Source organism: Mesoplodon mirus, assembly GCF_964341445.2.
Source record: "Mesoplodon mirus genome assembly, chromosome: 4".
Lineage (NCBI taxonomy): Eukaryota > Metazoa > Chordata > Mammalia > Artiodactyla > Ziphiidae > Mesoplodon > Mesoplodon mirus.
The window spans coordinates 36031338-36059288 of record NC_138979.1 but is presented as its reverse complement, the minus strand read 5'-3'; the positions used below and the strand labels follow the sequence as shown (position 1 = coordinate 36059288).

Genomic DNA, 27951 nt, shown 5'->3' with positions numbered 1-27951 from the left:
TTTATCCCTTCCTATCCCCGGCCCGAGGGTTCCCCACGTGGATGATCTCGCGGGCTCTTCCCGCTCTGACACTCCCGGGTCTGGCTCCACCCTCTGCCTGCCCGCAGTTCGGCCCAGACACTCTTCAGAGCCTCTCTCGTCGATGACAAACTCCCGGCTGCGCCCAGGGCCGGGGCCCCGCGCCCACCTCCCTGTCCGCCGCCTTCCCGCAGAGCGCGCGCCTCCGGGGACACCTGTCCCCGGGCAAGGGGCTGTCGCCGCTCCTCGGCGCCGCCCAGCGCTCGCGGTGGAGCCCCAGCAGCCCTGGGCGGGAGGACGGCAGGGGGCCTCCCGGGTCTGTGCACCTGCCCTACTTACCAGGAGGCTGCGGGCGGGCGCGCCGAGGGGGCGCTGCTGAGGGCGCAGCGCGGGGGGCGCGCTGGGCGGGGCGCCTTGAAGGGCGCGGCCGAGGGGCGCGGGCGCAGCCGGAAGCTGGGGCGGGGCGCCCGCGCGGGATGCGGTGAAGGGCAAGCGGCGCGGCGGCGGCGATGAGTGCCTCGGCGGCCACAGGGGTCTTCGTGCTGTCCCTCTCGGCCATCCCGGTCACCTACATCTTCAACCACCTGGCGGCCCAGCACGAGTGAGTGGGTGCGCGCGGCGGGGGTCGGCGCGTCAGGAGCCCCAGCAACTTTTCAGAGGGGGCCGAGCCGCAAACTGCAGGGCAGCGGTTCGCCGGCCTCCAGGGCTCCCCGCGGGCGGCCGGAGGAGGGGAGGCGCCCGGAGTCGTGCGGGCCGGGGTCCTCGCTTAGGCTGGCATCCCTGACATTCGGCGCAATTCTGGGGGCAAGTGCTGGGCGTCCGCTCTGTGCCCGCCCCGTGCCAGGTATCCGGGGTTACAGAGGTCAATAAGGCAATGCCCCTGCCCTTGAAGTGCCCAGGGGCAGGGGTGGGGCGGTACACACACCGACAACTTGGAGCTTGGTCTTATCTCAGGCTGTGCCTTGTTCGTTTCTCATTTCTCAGGAACGTTTCCATGTATGGACACATGCATACTTGTCATTTCGTATTAATTTTAGAAACTGTTGTGAATGACTAGCAGAAATAGCCCAGAACGAACAGGCAAAGACCTGGGTTCTAGGCCTGGCTTTGGCACTACCCGTGTGGCCCAGCCTCAGTTCTCCTGTCTGTCAAATGGCCTATATTTGCATCCTATTGTCGGAACCCAAAAAGCCGTAAGGGCGCAGTGTTGTGTAGGACGGGCAGCGAGGCAGAGAGGCAGGGCAGTTCTGTGCTAAGGAAATGGGTGGGGCTGCAGGAGGCTGCATGTGGATTTGGTTCAAAGCCCTGCCTCTCCTCTGTGAGGGATCCCTGGCCAAGCAAGGGGCACCAGTCAGCAGCCAGCCTGCTCCAGCAGTGGGAAAGTTGCCAGACCTCTGGGCCTGCTGATGTTTCTTGCTATCTGTGGGGAAGAGGAAGTAAACCTGTTATGTTTCCCACAGCAGTTGGTGCTAAGGAAATTGCATCAGTCTGTATGCTGCAAACCCCCTCCAGACCTTCAGGCTGTAGAGAAGTGTCTGCCCACAGGGCGGTGACTTGCTCCTCTCTTGTTCCTGGGGCCACGACTTGCTGACAGCCTTATCCAGATGGCACCCATCCATACTGAGTGCTCCCTAGGCATGGGCGGTGACAGCCCTTGGTCTGACCCAGTCTTGGGGCACAACTCCTGGAAGAAGCATCTCTGGGCAGTGAATGTCACATGTCTGTGAATATAGTGCATGGAGGACCCTGCCCTCCTAAAATGGCATTATGGGCAGTTCAGCAAATATTTATTGAGTACATATTCTATGCTTGGCACTGTACCAGGTGCTGGGGAAATAGCTATGAACAAACCACAAGAGACTGGGGAGGCATGTGTTGAGATAGACATCAGCACAGAAAATGGGGTGATGTGAGAGTGATGGGGGGGACTGGTGGTCAGGGAAGGCTTCTTGGAGGAAGTGACTTGAGTTGCAGGAGGTGGCCACAGGAAGATCTGGGGACAGAGCTTTCCAGTCAGGGGAACAGGGAGCACTGCAGGGAGAGGGATGTGGCTGGGTGCTGGGATATTTGGGAGGGAGGGCAGTGCAGCTTGTTGAAGGATCACATGGCATGGAGAGGATCTGAGGATGACTGAGCTTTTGGCCTCAGCCACTGGGAGGATGGTGATGGCATTTCCTGAACACATGGTGAATTATGTATTGCTGTGTATTGTTGAGCACATTGCTAAGCCCTGCAGAGTTCGGAATAATTGGTTCCAACCATTCTTCCTGTCCTCCTGCAGGTTACAATCCCAGTAGCCTTTGATTCCTCCCTCTTCTTTCTCCACTCCTTCCCTCCAGCCCTCCCACTGTCTCCTTCCCCCTGATTCCCCGGGCTGGGCTAGCATGTTTCCTCCTTCCTGTTCCCCTGGCACTGGCCCCCTCTGGCCCAGCCCATGGCAAAGCCTCCCACGGGAGGTCCCCTTCCCGCCCCAGTGCATTTCTGCCTCAGCCCCCTGTGCTGGTGCTTGAGCCACACCGGACTGTTCTGTGCCCCTAGGACACTCCTTAACTCTCCCGCCTCCTTGCCATTGCTCACACTGTTCCCTCTGACGGGGATGCCTTCCTCCCTGTAGCTGACTGTTGAAGCCACACCTGGACTTTATGGCCCAGAGGAAGATGCCACCTCTTCCTCTTCCAGGTCCCTCCAAGCAGATGTGATCTCTCCCTCCTCTGAGCCCAGCTGGGTTGTGCTCTTCCCACACGAGTTACTTTCCTGTGGTCAGAACTTACCTTCTCAGGCTGTAGCTCCCCTTAGTATTGTCCTGCCCAGCACGGGGCCTCGTGCCTGGTGGGCATCCCGTTAAGTTTGCATTAGTTGACTTAGTTGAAGCTTCCTTCTCATCAGACCTTTTACAAAAGCCTGAAAAACAGAAAAATCAAATTAAGTCGAGGAGTCAGAAAAGGGTGGGACCTCTCTGTCACACACAAATACACACACACACAAACACACACGCACACACAAACACTCTGCTCATACTCACCCATACATGACCCCTCTCAGTAGCTGTCTGTTCATGGAAGGGCATCAGTAACTCCCCGCCCCCCATCCCAAAACACACACACATTCCAAGACTAACAACATTTCCACCCTTGGGTTAGTGGCAGCCCTTACCCCTCCCCCCACACCCTGAGTCCCTGCTGGATCCATTTCTCCCTGTTCTGAGCAGGTCCTGCACTTGGCTGTCACTGGGAGACACAGGTGATCTGTTGCCCCAGTTTCTCTTCATTTTTTGCTCCTCCCCCAGAGGTGGAGAGTGTGAGAGGACACCGTGAACCAGTTCACACTGCTCTCGCATAGTCCAGAAGAGCACCAGCTGTGTGACGGTGCTGGCTGCGAGCCTAGGTCCTTGGTAGGAGCAGGGATGGGAGTTGTCTCCTGGCCACTACCTGTCTCAGGCTGTGATTAAAATGTCTGTCAGCTTACATCGCACACCTATCCTCTTCCCTCTTCACCGGATGCTTCAGCCCAGCATCATGTTCCTGACCCACATTAGCTTCCTCTTCCATCCTCTCCTCCTTTGTCTCATCCCTACAGGAGGAGCCTGGAGCATCCACTGATGTGTACTGCTAGAAACCTCCTATTTCAGTCTCTTACCTGGTCACTGACATGGTCATCCTCATTCTTATCATAGAACTATGTCATCCATTCACCATCCGTCCATCCACCCATCCACCCACCGTCCATCGTCCATCCCTCCACCCACCATCCATCATCTGTCATCCATCCAACTATCCATCCATCTACCATCCATCTGTCCATCCATCTACCATCCATCCACCCATTCATCCATCCATTTCTCCTTCCTTTCTTCCTCTCCCTTTCCTTCCCTCCCTCATTCATCCATCAATTCCTGAACACCTTAAAAGAGGTCCCGAGGCAGACTTTCTGTGCATACTCATCCAGGTTTCTTGAAAAAGGTTTCAGGTTCCCATACCCCACCCCTGAAGTATTCTGATTCTGTAGGTCTAGGGTGGCATTTGGAAATCTGGGCACTGCTGATGCCCAGAGCCCACTCCTTTACTCGTAAGTGGGTCCTGGGGCCAGGTGCTGGGGACACAGCCTTCCTGGACCTGGGGCCAGTCTCGTTGGGGTCCATCTACCTGCAAGTAGTTGGATCACTTCCTGACTGACCTCTCTGACATTAGGGGCAGATTTCTGACTGGTGCCTAGCACCCATTCCAGCTGTAGGTGTGTGGAGTGAACTTCAGCATAAGCTCGTCCCTCAGATATTAGTAGGTATTGGTGAGCTGTGAAGGATACTTTCCAGAAGTCCCGGGGCATGTGGCAAAGGTTATCCAAAAGTCCTCTGTGATGGTGTGGAGGGCTCTTGGCTAAGGAGTGGTGCTTGCAGCCTCTCTCAAGGGCTCCTGAGGAGTGTAGCAGGCCATGGGAGTGGGCCAGGTGGTGCTTTGTCTAGAACTGGATGCCTTGTTGGTGTGGAGGAGTGAGAGAGAGAACATCTCTTGGGACTGGAGGTAGCCTTCTGGGTGAGAGAGCTCAGAGCCTGTTGAGATAGGTTCCCCCCATGTAGACAGGGATCTCTTTTTCATCCGCAGTGCCTGGCACATAGTGGGGTGCAATGCATTTTTCCTCAATATGTTTTTTAATGAATTAAAACACAGATGATGAAATGACATGATGTTCCTAAGGTCACACAGGGAGTGGCAGAGTAGGTACTAGACTCCAGGTCCCTTGACTGCTAACTCCACCAAGCCTTGTGCCCTAGTGCTATCCTGCTGAGGAGGGGCTTTGGTCCCCAGTCTCCTTGGTGCCATGCCCTTTCCCAGGAGAAAGACCAGGGGCTGTGCCCAACCTAGCCTCACCCTGGCTTCCTGGGTATGGGGTTGCATGCTGGCTTGGCTTCCTGGGTGTTGGGGGGCTGGTATCATTCTGGCCTTAGGCCCGGCCTAGGCTTTTCCCTCCTTGGATTGGCCTCGTCCTTTGGCCCCTTTGATTATACACACAGCCTGTGGCTGGTCCACCAAGAAGGTGTATGTAGTTGTGACTCCTGTGTGTTGCCTGGAGCTCAGTCTGAGGGTTTCCAGCTGGCCCTGAGAGAGGAGGCAGATTCAGTGGTTAGACCTGTCAGACACTGGGAACAGGGCTTGGAGGAGCAGGTGGACAGAGGCAGCGGGACAGCAGCAGAGGGCGCTCGGACACATGGTTCACCCAGGTGGGCAGGATGACAGGAGAGTGAGGACCTAGTACCTCTGGTCCCTGAAAGTCACAGGGGCAGCCCAGAGGGGCCCAAGTGCTGCGGATAAACTTCATGAACTCCACAGTGCTTGAGGGATAGGCAGAGGCAGCACTGCGAGAGAATGCATTCAATAGCCAGGAAATTCCGTGCACCAGTGTGTTTATTTTGATAAGTGACCACCTCCCTGTTCTGGTCGTTGCAGTTCCTGGACAATTGTAGGGGTGGCTGCCCTCATCCTGTTCCTGGTAGCCCTGTTGGCTCGCGTCCTGGTCAAAAGGAAACCACCCCGGGACCCACTCTTCTATGGTATGTCTCCATGGGAGGGAAACACTTTGTGTCCACTTAAGAGCACAACACTCGGGCCTCAGTCTCTTTTCCTCTGTGGTTGTGAATACTCTGAGCCCCCTGGTAAAGCGGCAGGAAGGGTGGGAGTATTTTCGTTCTCCTGTAAGCTAAAGTCTCTCCCAGGCTGTGGACCCCACCCTGTCGCAGCTGGGATCCTGGTGGAGGGAAGGTCACTGCCAGGGCCAGGCAGGACACCCCTCCGTTCCTCTCCCCTGTCCCCAGCCATGCTCTGACCTCTGACCTCGGCTCTTTTACCAGCTCCTTCCTGGCTTCCTGCCTTCAGCCTGCTGTTTGCAGCGCCCTCCACCTGGCATGGAACGTAGCCGTATGGAGCCTCAGTTTGCACATTTGTGTAATGAGGAAAATAATAGTATCAATACTTACCATGGAGGGTTGGTACAAACATTAAATAAGATACTAGTTGTAAAGTACTTAGACCATTGCCTGGCAAGTACACTTGTATGTTAAAAGCATAGAAACACCACTGATGGAGCACCTGTGGTGTGCCTGGTGTGACTCTGACCACATTAGCAGTATCATTTTATTTAATCCTCGCAACAAAAGTCCTCCCTGCACAGATGAAGAATCTGGCTCAGAGGTGCTAAGAAACGTGGTCAAGGTCACAGTTAGTGAGACAGCACTGACCCGCACAATTTCTCCCAACTTGCATTAGAGAAATGATGTAACTTACCTAAGACCTGACAGCCAGTCAGGAGATGAGCTGGGCCTGTCTGAGTTCAAGGCCCCACTCCACCTGCCCTTGATCTGGCCTCTGCCCCGCTCTGCGGACTGGTCTCCGGCTGCCGTCTTCCCCCGACTCCTTCCACACTCCGTGGAGCACACGCTTAGCTGCGCCCATGTCTCTCCCAACTCCTCAGGGTGGAGGACCCTTGCTCCTACCCCCTCAGCCCTCTGTCCTCATGTCTGTCACTGCAGCCACAGGGCCAGACTGGAGGGCAGAGAATGTCCTTGCCATCTCTGACCCAGCGTCTGACACTCCTGTTGGCATCGGCGATTGTTGGTAGAATAGTTGAATGAGCATGTGCTGAAGGCTTCCTCTCCTGGGAGACACGCAATGGCTGATCACCCGATGGCTCATCGCTGTCAGCAGGATCTGGACCAGAGGCCTGCACAGAGGCCCGGGGAGGCAGGGTCTACAGGGCCGGGCACGTGTGGGCCTTCTGCTCCTTCTGGGGAAGATGTAAATGCAGACTCAGGGCAAGGCCAGCTTCCCTTCTCTGTGAGTTAACCGTCCCCGCTCTCCTCTCCATTTCTTTTTTCACAGCTGTTTTGATATGCATCATCAGATTTTTCTACCATCCATGCCCATCACATAGTTTGACACCGATTTGTTACAACTTGAACATGCAGCTTTATTGACAAACTGCCACACACTAAATTTGATCACTCACTGTTTAAAAAGTATTATTCCTAAGCTGTTCGTTGCTGGTAGTTTTCAGCCCATTGAGGAGATGCTCACAACCTTAGTGAGATTCTCTAAGATGCTACGGCTTTCCTTCTTTAACATTCATTGGTTCCATCTCGTATCCATTTTTTTTTTTTTTTTTTTTTTGTGCGGTACTCGGGCCTCTCACTGTTGTGGCCTCTCCTGTTGCGGGGCACAGGCTCCGGACGTGCAGGCTCAGTGGCCATGGCTCACAGGCCCAGCCGCTCTGCAGCACGTGGGATCCTCCTGGACCGGGGCACGAACTCGTGTCCCCCGCATCGGCAGGCGGACTCTCAACCACTGCGCCACCAGGGAAGCCCTCGTATCCATTTTTTTTTTTTTTTTTTTTTTTTTTTGCGGTACGCGGGCCTCTCACTGTTGTGGCCTCTCCCGTTGCGGAGCACAGGCTCTGGACGCGCAGGCTCAGTGGCCATGGGTCACGGGCCTAGCCACTCTGCGGCATGTGGGATCTTCCCGGACCGGGGCACGAACCCATGTCCCCTGCATCGGCAGGCGGACTCTCAACCACTGCGCCACCAGGGAAGCCCCCTCGTATCCATTTTTTTAAAAAATCACTGGCCTTTCTTCTTAAAGCCACTGTCACTTGCATGTCAGCCACTGTCTGTCTTTCGGATCTCCAGTGTGGGATAAAGCAAGTGCATTGGACACACCGTGAGGCAGAATGCTTGTAACCATTGAGATGAATGATCTCTTTTGAGTCCATGTTTTAAACCTGGGGGTCACCTCTGTGCTTCCTTGGCCACTGGTTAATGGTTTTGTTCCCGCTACCCAGGTGGGATGCAGATGTGGCCCTGGCAGCCACATGTAGGAAGTGGAGGATGGGTGGGGCAGGCTGGTAGAATCCTCTGGGACAGTCAGTGGGTGACTTTGTCACTCGCTACTCCCTGGGTGGGGGGGTGTCCTCTCCCAGCTCCATGACATGGGCAGAGATCCAGCTGCGTGCACAGGAGGTACGTTCTTTTAGTCCGTATTGACAACGTCCACAGTATCTTCTGGAAAACATGAAAAGAAATCATTACTGGCGAATGCCAGGCTCTTAGGCAACGTCCCCTGAGCTACGGCTTTTTGAACTCCTGCTTTCTTTGCTCTAGTGTATGCGGTTTTTGGATTTACCAGCGTGGTGAACCTCATCATAGGACTGGAACAGGACGGGATCATTGATGGCTTCATGACATACTACTTGAGAGAGGTACGGGGTCGGGAGCGAGTACGACCCTTGAACTAAAGGGTCTGCGACCCCAACAGCATTGCTCAAGATGGAAATCCTTTCGTTTAGTGTAAGCAGGGATGACACACGGTATTTCATTTGCTGCCATAGACACAGGACACTTAGTCACATGGAAGGTGAAGCGGAAAGTTAGGATTGGATCATGGGAGGCAGTTCTCCTCGGCGTTCGGTCTTACAGCTCCTTCCTCACACCCAACCCACCACCTTTCCCCTTTACTTGTATTTAATATAAATGAGGTTACTTTAAATGAATCCAGTATCTGTGTATCTACTGTTATTAATACACTACTCTCTAAGAAAGCCCAGGGCAGTCTTAAATGTATAAAACCCCAAACACTGAGGCAGTTAATAAAGCCATTTGATTGTGAGGATGAACACGCACTCCTCCCCTCATCACAGCATGATAGACCTACCTGGCACCTGACAGAGCTGGTCCTTTTTCCTTATTTTATGGTGTGATGAATCCAGCCCCAGAAAGGTTAAGTAATGTACTTAAGGTCACACAGGAAATAAGGAGCACAGCTGGAAGTGTAGTCTTCGTCTGTGTTTCAAACAGTGGGGAGCTTTGTGTGCAAGCTAAGGGAGTTTGGATTTTGTCCCGCATGTGAGGGAAGATTTTAAGTCAGCCAACAGTGCAGTCAGCTCTGAGAAGGATGGGCTTGACGGGAAGGGTTGATGTCATGAGCTGGGACACCAGTCAGGAGGCTTTTGCAGGGCCAGCAAGGGCATGAAGATGGCCCAGACGGAGGCCAAGCATGGACAGTAGAGAAGGACGGACTTCAGAGAACTTGGGCGGCTGGAATGAGTAGGTCTCGGGGATGAGTTGGGGGCAGTGGGGAGAGTAAGGGCTGAGGTGCCATCCTGATTCCTGCTTTTGGAAGAACGCTGGTGTTATTCAGCCGGAGAGGGACAAAAGGGGAAATGCAGTTCCACAGATGTTCCGTGGGCAGACTGGGGGGGTCATAAGACCTGCTTTCTCCCTCCAGGAGCTAATGTGGCAGTGAGATGGCATGGTCCTAGGCGCAGAGACGGAGGCTCACGCCAGGCGCAGTGCGCACTGAGGAAGAACTGACTCTGGGAGCACTTGGGGGAGCCTCAGCGAGTTGGTGACGCTGCCCTCGGCTTCTTTAAAAATGGCAGTGGCAGTGGATGATAAACGTTTTCCAGATAGACTAGGAGGTGGAGGGCATGCCAAGGAGAAGAGACAGTGTGCGCAAAGGCTTAGAGAGAAGGGACTTCCCTGGCGGTCCAGTGGTTAGGACTCTGTGCTTCCACTGCAGGGGCCACGGGTTCCAGCCCTGGTCGGGGAGCTAAGATCCCACAAGTGGCACGGCGCGGCCAAAAAAAGAAAAAAAAAAAAAAAGGTTTAGAGAGGAGAAACAGCATATGTCTCCCCACTGCCAGCCTGGGGCGCACGTGTGCAGGGATGTTGCTGAGTTCATCTGGGGACGTGTGGAGTTTCAGGTGGGTAAGGAACATCCTGGCAGGTGTCCCAGCTGGCAGGGCTTCGCAGCTGTTGAGCTCGGGGAAGAGAACAAGGACCATCAGAGTATAGTTGGTACCTGAAGGTCTGAGAGGAAAGGAGGGGGTAGAGAGGAGAGGGCCGAGGGTGGAACTTTGGAGCCCGTGGCCAGAAGATCAGGAGCCTCTGAAGTGGACTGTGAGGGGACAGGCGAAGAGGCAGAAGGAAAGCCTGGAGAGTGCCGGGCCACTGAGTCCAGAGTGGAGAGGTTTCAGGAAGGAGGCGGCTGCCAAGAGGGCCTGGAGGTTGAGCTGGTGAGGGTGGTGAGACAGGGTATGAGATGGGGGGCTGTGGTGTTACTGTGGGAGGGTCTGAAGGGCCAGGCTCAGGGACCCGGCTGCCAGGTAAGAGGAGGTGGGGCTTGGTCTTGCAGCCACCAGCAGCTTTGGCAGGTTTTTGAGCAGAAGAGTAACACGTCAAGAGCCAGGGCAGTGGTGTGGTGAATCGGAAGGAGAGGAGAGAGGTAGGGAGACCATGTGGGAAAGGTCCAGTGAGGGGCACTGAGGGCTTGAACTAGGCCATGACGAGAGGGAGGGTTACCTGGGGTGACATTATAGAGGTAAAATTGATAGGACTTGCCAACAGAGTGCATAAGAGAACAAGGAATGAACAACGACCCTGTGGTTTTGACCTGGGTAAGTTGAATGGTGTCGCCATGAAAATAGAGAGGCCAGGTGGGGCTTGGTTGAAGGGGGAAGCCAATGAGTTAAAGGAGGTAAGGTGAGTGTGAAGGGCCCATGGACCAGACAGTTGAAGATGCCCATCAAGTCACCAGGAGAGGTCAGCACTGGCCCCGAGAGCCAGGTGTGTAGGCATCAATGATTAAAACCATGAACTTGGATAGTATTATCCAATCAAAGCATGTCAGAGAGAAAAGATGTGGGCCAGGCACAGGTACTGAAGTATGACTCACGTTGTTTCCTCCACTTCTGTGATTTTCACTTGATTTGATTTTTGAGGCAAGATGACAGAGAGCAGTCTTTGCCCCAGGGGAGTGCAGAGCTTCAGAGAATCCCCTGCTTGGTTGGTTGACTGATGGGCTGGTTGAGCTGCACTGTTCCTTGTTGTAGAAAGGACCTAAGGCATCTTAGGAAAACATCTGAAACAAGGCAGGAGATCACAAATGTGGGAGAAAGAAGAAAGGAAAGTGAATTGGAGTCAGAATGACACTAAAAACCCAGGCAAGTTTGACAGTGATTTTACAATAGCCACCTGGAAACATAAGCACCTGGGAAAGGGAAATGTCATTCATCATATAATCTGTGTTTATAAAATTAAAAATTTCTAGGAAGTATAGCTCTTCTTGGTAGTATAGTTTCTGCTGGGAATTAGCTGTGTGACCTTAGGCAGGTCAGGTAACCTCTTCGAACCTCTGTTTGCTCATCTGTAAAAAGGAGTCAATCGTGTCTATCCCATAGTGTTGTTGGGAAGGTTGAACGAGGGGTTGGGTGTGAAGCTCTGAGTGTAGTGCCTGCTGGTCTGTGCCTGCATGGGGACAGAGGCAGGGGAAAGGTGTGCCTTCCTCACACTCATCCCAGCAAGCCTCTGGGTCAGTATGAATTCTGAAGGTCAGCCAGTGGCTCTGGTCAGCAGAGTCTTCCCTGGCCACCCCCTCTGCCCAGAGCCAAACACCTTCAGTCACAGATTAGACTTGGCCTCAGTGAGTTGGTCATGCGGCCAGGACTGCCTGTAACGCCATCAGTTTTGCATCCCTGTGCACGCACACCTGTGTTGACCTAGCATAGGCCAGGCATTCTCTAATTCCACTCCCTGGGGCAGACCCTAGTTCTGGCAGCTCCAGCGTAAATGTATATTTTCATGTTTCTACCAATTGTGTAATTGTATGGGATTAAGAATAGTTTTATTTTAGCAGACGAAGATGTTCTGCTTTATTTTACTTTCAGTACAGGTCTGGTGTTCTGTGTTGAAGTGTCTGAGTCATATTTAAAGTGGACTTCTGTTTAATGCTTTCCTTAGGGTGAACCGTATCTGAACACGGCCTATGGGCACATGATCTGCTACTGGGATGGCTCTGCTCATTATCTGATGTATCTGGTGATGGTGGCAGCCATAGCCTGGGAGTAAGTCAGTTCGCCTGGTGGGTGTGCCTTTGTCACCTTAGCAATCGATAGGCGGGTAGGTAAGGAAAACGGATGTATAGAGGCACAGACACAGGCAGGTACACATGGACATGAATCTAGGGTCTATGGAGACAAGTTAGACATGGCTTTATTTTTCCTTGTGTCACTGCCTTTCGAACATATGCCTTTGGATTTCTCCTCTGCCATGATGGACAGCTCGGGCAGACCCCTTAGCTTTCTGATTATGTTCTCTTATAAGAGCAGTCTCATTTTCAGAAATTAAAGCCCAACACATAGTAATTCAAAACTTCAAACTCCTTTCAGTTCAGAGCTCTCTTTCCCTCCAGTTCAGGCTTACCCCTGAAGCTTAGCGGCCTGCTTTGAGGCTGGGGTGCGTGGTCTGTCCCTTTATTCCTTCTCAGCTTGCTCTGCGGCTGGCTCCTCTGGGAGCATGTGTGTATGTACACGGGGTTAAAGGAAGAGGGGCTGAGTCTTACACGACAATTGCTGTTTTCTGGGAATTGGTAGCCTCTGTTATGATATGCTGGCTCTGTCTTGTGGGGCACATGTGTGGGTTCTTGGAGACCCCTACCACAGGAAGGAACCTCTGCATTACACTGATCCCTGAAATGAGCAATGGTCTGTCAGACTGAATTTGTGTGACTCTCCTGCCCATGGTGGTACACCCACAGCTTCTTTCTGCTGGGGCCTCTGCAACCCAGAAGGCACACCCTTTGGGGTGGGGATCCTTTAAAGATGGCTCAAGCCCAGCTACCTTCCCAGGCCTCCCCTTGGCTCCAGGTTAGAGAAAGCCGTGCATTTTGCCCCACACCAGGTTGAAATTCAGCTTGACCAACTGTCCTGTGCCCCTCCCATGCCCTCAGTCATCCACTCAAGGACAGTTCCAACTAATTTCTGGACTTTTCTAGGCCCCCCACCCATCTCTTCATGAATGTTCCCAAGCTCCAGGGAACACATCAGGTATTTCTGAGAATGCTCAGGCTCTGCTTGCTGCCAGGAGTGGGCCAGTGTTTCTATGGTTAGGTTAGCATCCAGTTGGGGAGGAAGATTCTGGTCTGTCCCCCTGCTGACAATCCCAGTCACTTGTGAACAGGCCTCTTTGGATCTGATGCATGTGGCTTGGGGGGTAGGGCAGGGCAGGAAGCACACAGTATTCTCCACTTCTCTTCCCCGTCAGAGAATCTCTTTTTGAATTTCTCATGGCCCCTTATGGAAGTGACTGTCAGTTACCAGTTGCAAACACTTTTTTGTCAACATTGCCTATTAAGATTAGGGGTATGTGTCTAGCAGCTCCTTCAGAACATGGGGTAGGTATCACTTATTATACTTATCTCTGGGGCTTTGGCTAAAATCCTGTGACACCAGGGAAAGTCCACTTAATATCCTACTACTCATAATGATTTAAAATATGGATCCAATTTTCTTTGAACCTTCTTTTTACTTTCATGCTGTGAGTTTCATAAATAATAGTGAAATGCAGGACTCCTTTGATAGTGATGACCATGGTATGGTTTAATAGATCAGTGTAGCAAGCATAATTTCCTATTCAAAAGGACACAAAGAGGGTTCTATAGCATATCATATATGCAAATGCAGTTTGATCACCAGGGTTCATTGTATTTGATTTATTACTCTTGATTCAGTACATTTTGATTCATGTACTTTACTAGTTCGAACAAAGATAATACTGTGGAGCATCTTATACTAATAGTATTCTAAGACAAATGTGTTAAGTCAGGATTTTTTTCATTACAGGGAAAGTTATAGAACCATTGGCCTATATTGGGTCGGATCTATTATTATGAGCATTGTTGTTTTTGTGCCAGGAAACATTGTAGGTAAGAAACTTTATCTTAAAGTTCACTTTCCTTTTCTGAAACAATAGGAATTGTTTTTAAATAGGGAAGCTATTTTGGTTGTAATAGAACCAAGAAATTCCAAGTATACCAAAAAAGCTGTTTTGCAGAATTACTCCTTTTCCCTTCCATCTCACCTTTTAAGAAATGCTTTTGAGCAATTTTCAGAAGTGTACACTGAACAATTAGACTATCTAATATCAGTGTTTCCTGACTTTTAGAAGGATCTAGTGGGGTAAGTATTGTGTTTGTGGCTACATTCAGTGTGAAAATATTTCCTACAACTCTTTGTATTATATATAACTCTTGACACACTATGGGAAATGTACTTGAAAATTAAGATTCTTGAAAGCTAATGTAGAAGAGTTATTTATGCATGCAAGAAATCAGCATATTATATTGTCTATTTTTAAAGTACTGTAGATAGGGCATGCCTGTTAATAAACACCTAATAATTTTAAATTGACCTGTTTTTGGTCTCATTAAAAATACTGTCTGGCCCATATCAAAATTTTAGATGACTTGAGACGGGGAGGTGTTCTACATGTTGTGTTTGGATATACTTTTGACTTTCTCTTTTTTTCTCTCCTTTAAATAGGGAAGTATGGAACACGCATTTGCCCTGCTTTTTTCTTAAGCATACCATATACTTGTCTTCCTGTCTGGGCTGGTTTCAGAATCTATAATCAGCCATCAGAAAATTATAATTATCCCTCAAAGGTGATTTTATTAAGTTAAATGTAACCTGTTCTCAGACTCACAGGGCTCACTCATATCCACTGGCTACTGGATTGAACCTATGCCTCCTGGGACGGAGCCTTTGGAGCATTCAATCAGTGTGACTGTGCTGATTCTACAGCATTGGTTCACACCTTAGTTATGGTGGCCAGAATGGTCTGTTTCTGCGTGAACAGATCTGCTTTGATTGGCCAGGCCATGCTTTTAGGAACTTCCTGTGCCAGAGGTTACGCTGGCTCTTCCCATCAGATTCCGCATTAGTGTGCGGAGTGTGAGGTTTGTCTGGGGCTGTTAACAGCCTGGAGTCTGAGCACCTGGGTACCTCTTTCAGAGATATCTATGCACTACTGCCCCAAAGGGAGGCTGGAGAGATACTGCTGTTCCAGATAGCACACATAGCCATAGGGTCTGATTACCAAGAGATCCAGGCACATGGAGACTGGCTACAGGACATCTTCTGAGACACCTCCCTTCCATTCACAGCCGAGGTGGTCAAGGTGAAACAATACTGGCCGGGCAGGTACTCTGTTAAGGTCTTCATTTCTAAGCTAGTGACATTTTTCTAAGTTTCTCTTCCTTTCATAGGTATTAGATCCTTAAGCAAGATCCTTTAAGCAAAATTGATATATGAAAATATGAGTTACTAGAGATAATCAGAACACGATTCTTCATTTTAGAAAAAGACTTACAATAGAATTCATTAAAATACATTTTAATTTACAGACACTTCATTTGTAAACATTTAGACACATGCTATGTAAACTCAGCTTGGCACATTGACAACTGGTACTCCCTTACACCCTTTTGAGGAATGAGGTGGTTGTTAAAAAATAAGCGAACAGTAACCATAGCCTTGGTCCTCGCTCGGCTCCATGTCAGTGTATCAACACCGTTCCGTTCATGTTGTAAGACACATAGACTGTTCATTTAAAAAAACTGTTAAAACACAGTGATGGCCAAGGAGAAATAGGCATTGTCATACAGTGCTGGTAGGAACATAAATTCAGAATCGCTCTGCAAAGCCACCTGGCAGTGTTATCAACCTTAACAAATTTAACTTTTTAATCTAGTAATTCTACTTCTAGGGAACTATCCTAAGAAAATCATCAGAGATGCTGTCAAAGATGTATGTACAAAGTTGCTCATCATCACATTAAGTGTAACAGTGAAAATGCCTAAATGTCCAATAATCAGAGATACGGCACTTTCATGTGATGTTTTAGAAGAATTTTTAATAATGTGGTAAAGTACTGATAGGTAGATAATGAGAGGCAAGAGAACAAATGCAAAATTGTTTATACATTAAGTTCTAATTTTGTGAAAAAATAAATGTAGATTATATATCATACATACATATGTAGTACAATGTGTGTGTATGTATATATATATATATATATAACTATATATATGTGACTGGAAAATATAACAACTGTTAATAGAAGTATGATGGGTTAATGGTTTATTTTTAAAAAATGAGTATAGTTTACATTTATAATCATAAAAATGCTTTTTCAAAAAAAATATGGCCTCATAGAGCCAGAAGGGCCCTTTGAGATCACCTGGCCCAGTCTCATTTCACAGATGAGGAACTGAGACTTGAGGGGAGAAATTATTTTCCTGTTACATGGCTAGTGGTTTTGAATCTTCAACATTCTCTTATCACCCATCATCATTGTATCTCTGTTTCAGTAGATCTCAGATTATTCTTTGGCACCTTGGGCCTGCTCATTAGTTACCAACTCTACTTTAGGTCATTCAAGAAATCCAAGCGAAAGACCTGCTGAGAAGACCATTTGATTTAATGTTGGTTGTATGTCTCCTTCTGGCAACTGGATTTTGCCTGTTTAGAGGCTTGGTAAGCATAAGAGATCATAATAACATAAAGTATATTTTTAATCAGATTTCCTAGTGCACTAACAAAACATACCTCCCATTAGAGCCTGGAGGCCTGCTTCCTGACTCTCCTACCCTCACCCCAGACCTCTCCTCCCAAAGGGATAGTCCCTTCTGGGCTGCTCCATACCACCTCCTTCAGGTCCTTAGATCAAGCTCTGTACCTGAAAAATTAGCCATTAGTCTCATTCTTTTGGTTCCTTTGATGTTTCTGATTTAAGTATCTTTGGTAAGGGTGGTAACTTAAGACTGGTCAAACTGTGGCACAGAGCATCCATGTGTTCTCAGGAGTAGGGAGATGGGATTGAGGAAGGGGTACCAGAGTCAAGTGTTAGACTTTACTAACTAAACTTTACTAACTAAAAGACTCCTGGCCATTTACTAGCTGTGTGGCCTTGGAAAAATCACTTAACCTCTTTGATCCTCAGTTTCTTCCTCTGTAAAATAACAGTACCTACCTTATAGTACTGTTTGAAGATTAAATGATAAGGCACATCGAACACTTGCAGAGGGCCTTATACCTAATAAGCGCTCAGTGATTGCTCTTACTATTTTTATTGATCAAGGATCCTTCCCAATATCCAGTTTCATGGTTTATTCTCAGTAGCAATAAATTTGAGCAGCCAGAGTTATACGGGTAATTATATTCAGCTTTAATGACAATTACTGTTCTAAGGCTGCTGGCATTGCACAGCAGTTGGGGGGGCAGAGTGGGAAGTGTAAACTGATGCAGCTGATTCATTGTTTTGGGGCGGCTAGCTGGGTCAGGGTGAGTAGTCTTAAGAGCTGTCTCCCTCTGTGGATCATCAGAAACTGGAGCAGAGTTGGCTAATAGGAGTGGCATGGGGAAGGGAAGTAAAGGAGAAAGCAGGGCCATAGGCTTTGCTCAGACCACAGAGCACTGAAACCATTCTTTGTTTAGTTTGCTGTAATTCCTAAAGTCAAAAGAACAAAAACAGCAACAATAAAAATGAGCCCCAACTGTTTTCTTGCATAGCCATCTCCACCTCCCTGTGCACATGAGAAAAACGTGTGCATGGGTGAGTGTGTACCCTTGGTAGGTGGTGCTTTTAGGTTGGGGCCCATTTTTACCAACTCTGCCACTGACGTGTTCATGTTATTTAGGTGGGACAACATTTATGGCTAAGGACACAAGGAATGGTACCTGAGGGAGGTGACTCAGAGGGGACCCAGTAATGTGCCAGAGAGACACTTTGTTCTGTGGCCTAAAGTCTACTCTGCCGTGACTAAATCTGCTCTGCCCTCTTTCAAAGTGGATATAGGAGGTGGCTTCAGAGAGGACCTCACTTTCAAATCATTATCCTTTACTGCCCCCAAAGGCCATTTACTCTGTGAGGCACTGGAGATAGGAGGATGCTATTTTTGAATCTTGCAAAGCACAGTTAAGATGAATTTGGTATAGAAATGTACTTTTCTTCCTGCAGGGAATAGTTGGTGAGTTATTCCCAGGAAAAGTGAAACTGATAATCTAAAGCTGTGCTTTGGTTAGCCAAACCTAGACATTTAAACTGAATACTCGAAAGATCCCCAAGAACAGAGCATTAGTTTCCATTTCCTTCTCCACTATTAACCTCTACTTAATCTCTTCAGAGTAAATCTGTAGAATATTTATTTTCTTTCCTTTTTTACTGATGAGCTTCTAAAATAGCTTTTGTTAAATAGAAAGCAGCTTGTGACTAAACCTGGCACGTTTAGCCTCATCAGCAAACATAAGAACCAGATGTGACTGTATCTTTATAATGCATTCATTTTTGTTCGTAGATTGCTTTGGATTGCCCAGCTGAGCTCTGCCGGTTATATACGCAATTTCAAGAGCCCTACCTAAAGGATCCTGCTGCTTATGCTAAAATCCAGGTCAAGTAGTTATGAAGCCTAAGATTTTTCTAAAATTAATTTTCTTTTTTTAAGAATGGGAAAATGTGATACCATGTAGGAAATAGGAGTTAACGTTTTCTAAGGCGAAAATGTTAATTGATGAAAATGTTGTGCTTTTCGTAAGGCCAGATTAACTGTTAATTTACTGATGACGTTATTTCTGTGTTCAATGTAGATGCTGGCATATCTGTTCTATTCTGTCCCTTACTTTGTGATGGCGCTTTATGGCTTAGTGGTTCCTGGATGCTCCTGGATGCCTGACATAACACTGATACATGCTGGAGGTCTAGCTCAGGTACTAAGAATATGCTGTTAAAGTTTATTGGGGATTTGGCTGTCATTGTTGAGTGTCTAAAAAATATCTCTGCTCTGTGTTTTAGGGTAGGAAACAGTTATTAGATATGTTGTGCCCTTTGCTTTACAGTTCTTTGGAAGACATTTCTGCATTGTTTAAATCTCATAATCTGGTAGGTGCACCATTCCATTATACAGATGAGGAAACTGAGGCCCAGCAAGGTTAAATGATTTGTTCAAGGTCACATACCCAGCAAGCGGCACTGCTGTTTCCCAGTCTCTGAACACCACAGCTACTAAAAGAGAATTGAGAGCTGTTATCATTAAGATGTCTATCTGAATTTAAGATTTCAGAAGTTCACTATTTATGCTACACAGGACCAGGGAAACTGGTTTTAAAAAAGTTCTGCCCCTGGGAAGCTGGGCCTGTCATTCCATTCCTCCCCTCTGCTACTTAGCCAAGCCTCTGGCCTACAGTAGATGTTCACCACAGTAAGTAGTGAATGCTTACTTCATTGAACTGGGAATGAAATTATCTATGGAATTATCATTCAAAGCGTATTTTTATAAGATAAACACCTATCAAAACAAATTGATCTTATGAACAAGGAAGAAAATCATTTTGTTCTTTTCTTACTGTAAATTAGAAAACCCAAGTGAACTCATCTTTTAAAATCATTATCTTTGTCTCGCTCTTTTCAAGCAGGCATAAAAATGAGGTTCATCCAGGAACTCTAGGCATATACAGTTAATTATACTCATGGTATAATAATTATGATGGCAGAAAGACACACTAGAATTTACAGGGTTTAAAACCAGTAACAGCATTCATTTATGGGTTAATACACTGGGCTCAATCTTTGCAGTCTGAGGTACTTCTTCTTAACTATAGAATTAGAATATAAATATCAAAAAAGTTGATGCAGTATTCAGAAGTAATGGTTCCTGTCCTTTCCTTGAAGGACATAAGGAAAGAGAACTAGTATTTACCCTTTGCAGACCTCTGAATACCTTATTTCTCAGGCCTTGGTGTGGGTCTGTATTTCCGTATCTTTCAATGCCAACTATAAGGTGATGACTTTTAATTTCCCATCTTTAGCTCAAACTGTTCCCAGACTCTTATATTTAATTCCGAACTCCTTCTTTTCACTTGGGTGTCTTACTGACATCTCAGATTTAATGTCTAAAATAGGACTCCTGATCCTCCCCACAACTTCTCCTTCATCTCCCCATCTCTGAAAATAGCCCTTCCTGGCATCCAGCAGCTCAAGTCAAAAACGTGGAGTAGTTCTTTACACTTCCCGTTCCCTTACCGTCTACGTGTGGCCCATCACTAGGTCTGTCTGGTTAGTTCTCTCGCCAGAGTAATTTGCAAATCCGCCACTTTTTTACAGCTCCACTGCCACTACGATAGTCGGAGCTCTCATTACCTTACTTCATGCAAGGCAAGCCATACTAAGTGTTTTACTTACCTATTTGTGTAAAGGCAGGCTGTGTGCTCTGCTGGAATGGCAAATACCCAGTGGTTAAAAATAAAGTTTTATTTATTGCTTGTGCAAAGATCATGTGGGATATTTTCAAAAGTCAGGCCTGGCACCGACCCAACTGCAGAGGAGGCTGATACATGTGGTCTTCCTGTCTGCCTCAGAAGAAACTGTGTGATGAACACACAGCATCATCTCTGCAAGTTTTTCAAAAGCCTCACTTAAAGATAAGCAGGCCAAGACCCAGGGTAGTTACTTGCCTAAGGTCACAAAATTACTAGAAGAGGGATATAAAATCCCATCTGACTCCAAAGCCCGTATTCTTCTCTGTTGTGTTATCCCTCTCCTCGTGCAAACAATTAACTACGCTCCAGAATCCTACAGCAGAGTTAGACTTTGTACGTGGCGTGTAGGAAGGAGTTAGAGGACCTTCTGGGAGTGGGAGGCAATGACACCTGAGCTGTGGGCTTTGCTGGCTGAATAGACTTGAAAAGGCTGCGGAAGCATTTAGATGTTGGAGTGTGCCCCGGTTAGAGGGTACAGAGGGCCTCCCACTCGCCCCCCTCTTACCAGCCCCTTGATTAGATTGTTCAGGGTTCAACATCTACTCATTACCTGTGTGCTCTGCCTGCACAATCCAGCTTCCTCTGCATGCCATGTACCTTGGTCTGCCCTGCACCAGGCCCTGATGCAGGAACACTGAGTGTCATCAGCTAGGAGGCTGGCAAGAGTGAGGCCAAGTGTTGGACCTGGTCAAGTCTCAGGAGACAACTTGAGAACTAGGCAGGAAGACCTAGGCCAGGGCCTAGCCATGTGCACAGGATCAGCAGAGTCAGGAGGCTTAGGATGGTCAGAGCTTGGGGGCGAATGGGTACTTAAATCTGTAACAGTAAGATGAACCCTACACTGTACCTGCTAGTGAGGCTAAGCTTGCAGACAGGCACCTGTGACTCCAGCCAGGAGGTTCTGGGAAAGGCAGTGTGGATAGCAGAGCGGCTGGCAGCAGCAGTGGCAGTTTCAGCCATACGCCAGGCCTTGAAGAAATCTCTGGTCTCATCCATCACTGCCCAATTTGCAAAGGTAGCCTGAGGCTGTCGACTAGATTCTGTCAATGTCAGAAGGATGTTTCTCCCAACCCAACAGAAGAATGGTGTAATCTGAGAATTATGTGTCTGACATTCCCATAACTCTTAGCTGGGCTTTAATATCTACCTATTCAGAGTGTTCAGCCTAAGGAAAAGTTACAAATCATACTGCAGCAAAACAGTGCATATGATGAGAATGCTGAATTCCAGCTATGTGATTTGTTTTCTGCTTAGCGAATACTTGCTCACGAAATGAATTCTCATCTTGAGAGGATATCGGATACATTCATCATAGAAGTTCTCCATTACCTTGATTAGCACCCCGAGCTTGCTAAAACTGTCATTCCTAATTTAGAAGCTTTATGTATTCATGATCCCACTAACTTTATCAAAATCTGCTTTTATTGTAAGATCTAGTGAACTACCAAAAACCTGTGACTTAATAATAAGAAAAAAATCCTTGAAAAACTTCTAGATCAGTACAAGTCAATGGAAAACATGGTTAGTAGTTATTAGGCCCCTCATTTCAGACCACTTAGGAATCTGCCAAACCTGCTGCCTTCAGAAATCAAAAGGTAAACTAAAATGCAATAAAACCAGGACACATTTTACACCGAAGAGTTCCACTGGGGACTTTAACCCAAGTATCTTTTCATATAAAATTAAAGTTTCAAGTCTAATTTGAAAAGTATTACAGGCTGTTTAGAGCTACTTATTAGCATTTTTTGAATCAATTGAATTTTTCTCTGCTAAAATATCACTGAAAATTAAAAGATATAGTTAATATGGTTAAGACCATGAGCTCTGGAGGCAGACTGGTTCGAATCTCATTCACTGATCACTTCAGTGACCTTGGTCACTCACCTCTTTGATCCTGTTTCCTCTTCTATAAAATAAGAATAGTACCTTTCTCATAGAGCTGCTGTTAAGGATTTTATGAGGTAATATGTGTAAAGGGCGTAGAGCAGTGCCTGGCACATTATGAGCTGTGGGCCTCTGTTGCTTTTGTTAATATTGTTGTTAGAAGCTTCCCAGTAAGAGTTCGGAGGAGAAATGCCTTATGTTGCTTAGAAGATACATTAATCTGTAGCTGTGTGTATTGCGTATAATTACCTAAAAATCAGAGAAACTGGAAGAAAGCTCTGGGACAGATTCACAATGGGTTTGGCAGGGAGCCTGCCATGCCATCCAATTAACAGCTCACAGCCATGGAAGCAGGAGCAGTTCCACTTCAGTCAGGCAATGCCAGTGCCCCTTCCCACCTGCTGCCTCAGACTCTCCCACCCCCTGGCTATGCAGGTGCCATGTACTTTCTCACAAAAGGGTCTGGAGGCTCATCTGTGGATAATTTGGTTGTCAAGAGTTGACTCTACTGGGGGACAAGTTTTATTAAGTTTTTTCCTTTATGGAAGCCTTTAAGAAAACCTGAAAGTAAAGGTTTAGGAAGAACATGGATAATTGGGATACTAAAGCAAATCTCATTTTAATCATTTGCTTCTGATGTGATTCATCACTAAACATCTCTTTTAGTATTAAAACTAGAGCTTGGGTTTAATGTCTTTTTACGTGCTTGTTATCCTTTGGTGGAGACAGACAGTCTTGAAATTGTCAAAAGATCAGCAAGGGAATCTAAAAACAAAGGGCCCAGGTTTTCAAGCAAGTAGAGTGCCAGATCATGAACAAGTATTTCACTTGGGTTTTGTATCTGTCTGTGGAAGAGCTCCATGTGCTTGGCACTGTCCTAAGCACTTGACAAAGATCAACTCATTGAACCTGTATAACAATCCTATGAGGTGGACTCCTGCTTTTCAGGTGAGGTGCCAGAGGTAGTTACATACCTAACACAAGGTCATATTGCTGGTTTTCGGTGAAGCTGGGATTTGACGCTGTCAATCTGGTTCCAGATTCAGTGTTCTTAACCACAAGACTATGGCGCTCAGAAAACCCTAAGAAACGGTAACACGGTTCTAGATTAGCTATTTATACCGTATCAGCCAAATAGCCTGGCTACTGTCCCAATGTTCACATTAGTTTTTACCTATAATATTTATGTGGACACACAAAACTCTTTCAATTCTCCTTTTTGGAACCAAGATTGTGATTTTTAGTCAAATTCTTTCCAGGTTGTCTCTATAAGAAAACACAGCTATTAAAATTTAACCTTTTTCTTTGCCTTTATTGCCTCATTTTCCATCCCAACCATCCATTCTTAAAAAAAAAAAGACAAAGTAAATCTGTTAACTAAATTTAAGGTGAAAAATGATTTAGAATGAAGTAGAAGAAAAATTACTAGGGGCTCAACCTCATATCACTGAATTTTGGAGAAATTTCTGGGACCCATAACTTGAACATGTCATCTTGGCCATGTGTCAGTTCAGCAGCACTGAGGTCACCAAGCCACCAGATCCTACTAGCACAGTGCTCAGGCTGAGCTCTTTGGCCCTGTCATAAGGAGGTCTCATATGCTGGTGGGAAAATCACCCAGGAGACACGGTGCAGCCCCTTAGCAGCTATGTGCTTGGGAAGGGAACCCTTCTCAACTGAGACTGAGGGTTTCCTGAAACTTCAGCACCCTGGAAACTGGACGTCGTATGTCTTGGGAGGAAGCTATGGTCAGGTTGCTCACTCAGCTAGAGGGGAGGCCACTATAAATACACCCATTAGAACCATGAGCAGTACCGGAACTGCAGAAAATTGGCCTCAGGCTCTTTCTCTCAATTACATATCTCTTTTGATTAGAAATGCAATCATCTTTGCCCCTTGTTAAACAATTCTGAAGCAAAAGGCCTACTAAGATAGGTATAAAAATACAGAAATGCTTTGTAGAAGCTTTTTTGTATTTTGACAGTCACAAGACCATTACTGTTGAACGTTTATTGAGCTCTAACAATGTGATAGGTGCCACACAAAACATCAGACACAGTACCTGCCCGGTGGGCTTACAATCTAATCTAAGAACACGATCATTTTTTAATGTTGCCATGAGTTTGCTGTTTGTGAAAATGAGGTATTAACTGCACTGGTTAGTGCAGCAAAAAAGCCTATGAAATCAGACTTTTTAGCAGGTTCCCTATGCAAGTAGGCATGATTGCTCATATTATTCTCTCAAACTATGGTTCGCATTTCCCCAAATTTGGTGATTTTTGAGATGTGTGTAAGTGTCTATAAAGATAGACACCAAATGCACATTTCTTAAAACCATGGTTCAAATCTGGCTTCTAGTCCAGAAGAAAAAATTTAGTTACATATTCAGAAAAATACTGTTATTCAAAATAGGCCCTAGAAGAAAATAGTGATGGGGGCCAAGTTCCTGTTCAGTGTTCCTAGAATGTCCACAAGAGCAGCTCCTCAGGGCAGCCTCTCAAATGCCCTTTACTCTCAAGGTCTTTTGTCTTCATAGCCCAGAGATGAAATGTTTAACGTTTGCTGGGTTCTGTTTGGGCATGTGCCCCGGGGGAGGTGTGTTTGAGGGCAGAGCCCTCTCAGTGCCTCACAGATCACAATGCAGACAATTCATGCGTTGGCATTGGCGTTGGTCCCTGGGTCCTTGGCAACACACCACACTAATTTAATTTCTATCTCCAGAAAGCAGCAAAACTACCAGAGGCCCCCAGAATGTATCAGTAACTTGCAAAAACGTAACCTGTTAAAATCTGTCACTGATACAATCTGTATACATACTGCTTATGAAAACTTGTCCTTTGCTCATCATAGTAAAGTCAAGTGCTAAGTAACACTTTTATCTGTGTTAACCACTTAGCAGAATAAACTGATTTATTAACCACTTAGCAGAATAAACTGATTTCATATGGAAGGAAATGTAAGATAACTCATATGTATTTAAAGCAAATTTAGTTTTCATTCTTGTTACTTCTGTGCCTTCTTTAGATTATAGTATCTTCTGTCTCTTCACTTTGATCCTGATGAACTAAGTCACCACTTATTACATTTAGATTCCCAATCCTTTATTTGCATATATCTTGAATTTCAGTAAGATATGAAATGCAGACTCCAGGACTGCATTCTGTAATGATACAAGGATCCTGAGGAAATACATTCACAGAAGCCTTTTCTAATAGTTTCCCCTGTGCTTATGAAAAGTATCAAAAAAGACCAACTGGCACATTCTGAATGTATGTTCTCAACAAGTAATCTAAGTACAAATGGGAGGCTCTTGCCTTTCTGTTTTGTAAACTCAGATTATGCTGACAAGCCATACTTCCAAATAATTTGATTTGAAAAGGTTGCCTGCATGTATATTTGCCATTTTATAAAGAGCAACCAAATCCCTACCCCCACCTTATCTTACAAAACAACCCTTAGTATTTTTTAAGTTGCATAAAAAACAAATATGTGAATAAATAAACAAACAAATGCATAATGAAGGGCTTTGAGCTCTTGCTCCAAGGAGTAGGTGAAAGAACTGATAAATGAAGCTGAGGCCCTCCCTCAGTGCTTCTCTTTAAATAGTTAGGCTAAAAATATTTTAAGCTGTCTAAACTCTGTACTTGCTTCATTTTTATTGGAACACATTTTGTGAGCCACAACTGAGTTCCTATATAGGATATCTCCAGAATGTAAATCAGGAAAAAGCAGATTTTATTCAGATTTTTTGTCAAATTGAGCCACTACTCTCTGGTATGGGGGCACTAGATGTGTTAAAAAACAGCTAGCCTGATAAAGACGTGCTAAAGAAGGTTTACTTTATTTGAACAGTTAAGTCAAGAATGGCCCTAAATTCAATGAAATGTTGAAGACTTTGGATTGTTTGAAAGTCCTGGTTTTGAGGGCACAGGAGCATGGTCTGAATGAACCATTCAGAACTCCTCGTGCATCCAACTAAACACAAAATTCATGCTTGCCTCCCCCCCCTTTTTTTAATGCAACAGGCTCAGTTTTCTCACATCGGTGCTTCTCTTCATGCTAGAACTGCTTATGTCTACAGAGTCCCTGAAGAAGCGAAAATCCTTTTTTTAGCATTAAACATAGCATATGGAGTTCTTCCTCAGCTCTTGGCCTATCGCTGTATCTACAAACCAGAGTTCTTCATAAAAACAAAGGCAGATGAAAAAGTTGAATAAAAGCATTATTTTATGTTCTTTCTCTCTAGATTACTGACTTTTGTTATTTTGGTACCAATATTTGGTCCCATTCCACTCTCTTCCCATACAGGAACATTTAAGAACACATAAATTCTTGCTCCATACTGTATATGTGAGCTATCATAGGAATTATGTGGATAAATTTTCTTTTTTTGAAGGAAAATTGAAGTTATTCAGAAAGCTTGTTTAAAGAAATATATTTCAAGTTATTTGTGAATAAACTTGACCACCTATCTCAATATTGTTTGCACACTTTAAATATAAGTGAAAAATTACAATTTAGCTCCTATAATAGTGAGCATGAAAAGGAAACTGTTCAAAAGTGAAAATGGTCTATGCATATTAAAAATTTCAAAGTAGCAAATACAGATGGAGAAATATTTTTGCATATAAGATCTATATGTTTCATTATCAACCTCAATATAAAAGACAAATTATCAGAATATTTAAAAATGTTGTTTGAAAAATGTTTTCCCAAGGAAAGTATATTATTTACTGCTGTTTCAAAAATTGCTTTTACTGAAATTTTTTTGTGAGTCTAAATAGCTAAGGAGGGATCTATAACTTTATCATTACCCTTATTTTATTGGTGACTGGAAATGTTTCTATTGTATTTCTGTGTATATTTTTAATAAATTATTTTTTGTCTTTTATGAAGACAAATATTATTAAATTTGAAACATTTTGTATATTTTTTTTCAGAAAAAGTTCTGTAGTCTTTACGCTTTTTGTTTTAAAAATCTGTCAGTTATATGTTCCAGTTCAAAATGTCATCTACATTCTCATGTTTTAGTGTGAGCAATGAAGAGGACTTCTCATGAATTAATTAAATTTCATTACTTTTAAATGAAAATATTCAAAATTAAAAAGTACCTTTTAAGGAAAAAGAACTGGACTGGCATTCCTACTATCTTTTAATGAACTTTTCATATTTGGAAATGTGAGTGAGTATAATAGAGGAAAATCAATATTTGCTAAGTAAGAGAAACAAACCAAAAATCCAGCCACCTCCTCAGAGCCCGGGAGTGGTAAGTGGACTGGCGCTTTCATGCCCTCAGCTGCCATCATCACCACCACCACCACTACCATCATCATCATCAATGGCCCTAAGCTTTTAGGGCCACCCATGTTTTTCCTTCATGTTATTTACTAGCTCTTCACCAAAATAAGAAAACCAAAAGAAAATGGTGTCCAAATCAATGCATGGATAATGTCAAGTGTGTGAATTTAGGGTCCACTGAACTGGTAAGTATCTTAGATGTGCAAGCAATCATGTAGCCAGTTCCTCTCCCCGCCCCCACAGTGTTTAAAAAAACCCTAAAACCCACAGAGTGTTAAAAAAAAAAAGAAAACCCTCACCTGCACTTGATTCTATTGTCAACTTTCTGTTAACAATTTTTGCTTTAATATATGAATTACATTAATACCTCACATTACATATATGAAGCCAAATTACACTAACTTAGTTGTTTACAACCTCAAACCTTACTCCCAGTACACATTCCAATAAATTTATTCTGTAAAAACAATACATTTTTTTGTTTTGATTTTTTTTTACAGTAAACTTTTCAACTACAAACCTCGAATACGCGAAAGATGTTCCAAGGACAAGCATAACAGGATTGATAAAACCCAAACTGACTAAATGTGTTCTCACAATATAAGCTGGCATAAAAATAAA

General features: G+C 45.7%; 1 protein-coding gene across 5 annotated transcripts; it reads left to right on the top strand.

Annotated features, from left to right (window-relative positions):
* Positions 1-27940, top strand: TM6SF1 (transmembrane 6 superfamily member 1). 5 transcript variants are annotated; one of them, XM_082619612.1, is made up of 10 exons: positions 421-619; positions 5460-5563; positions 8162-8259; positions 11798-11901; positions 13678-13760; positions 14377-14498; positions 16267-16371; positions 18192-18284; positions 18481-18600; positions 27831-27940. In XM_082619612.1, the coding sequence occupies exons 1-10, from the start codon at positions 528-530 to the stop codon at positions 27831-27833; spliced, it is 924 nt and encodes a 307-aa protein (XP_082475738.1). In that variant the 5' UTR covers positions 421-527; the 3' UTR covers positions 27834-27940. The 5 variants fall into 5 exon arrangements, with proteins under 5 accessions (XP_082475741.1, XP_082475738.1, XP_082475737.1 ...); XM_082619611.1 differs by lacking the exon at positions 27831-27940 and adding an exon at positions 26058-26959; XM_082619613.1 differs by lacking the exons at positions 11798-11901; positions 13678-13760; positions 14377-14498; positions 27831-27940 and adding an exon at positions 26058-26959.
* Positions 27941-27951: the final 11 nt, after the last annotated feature.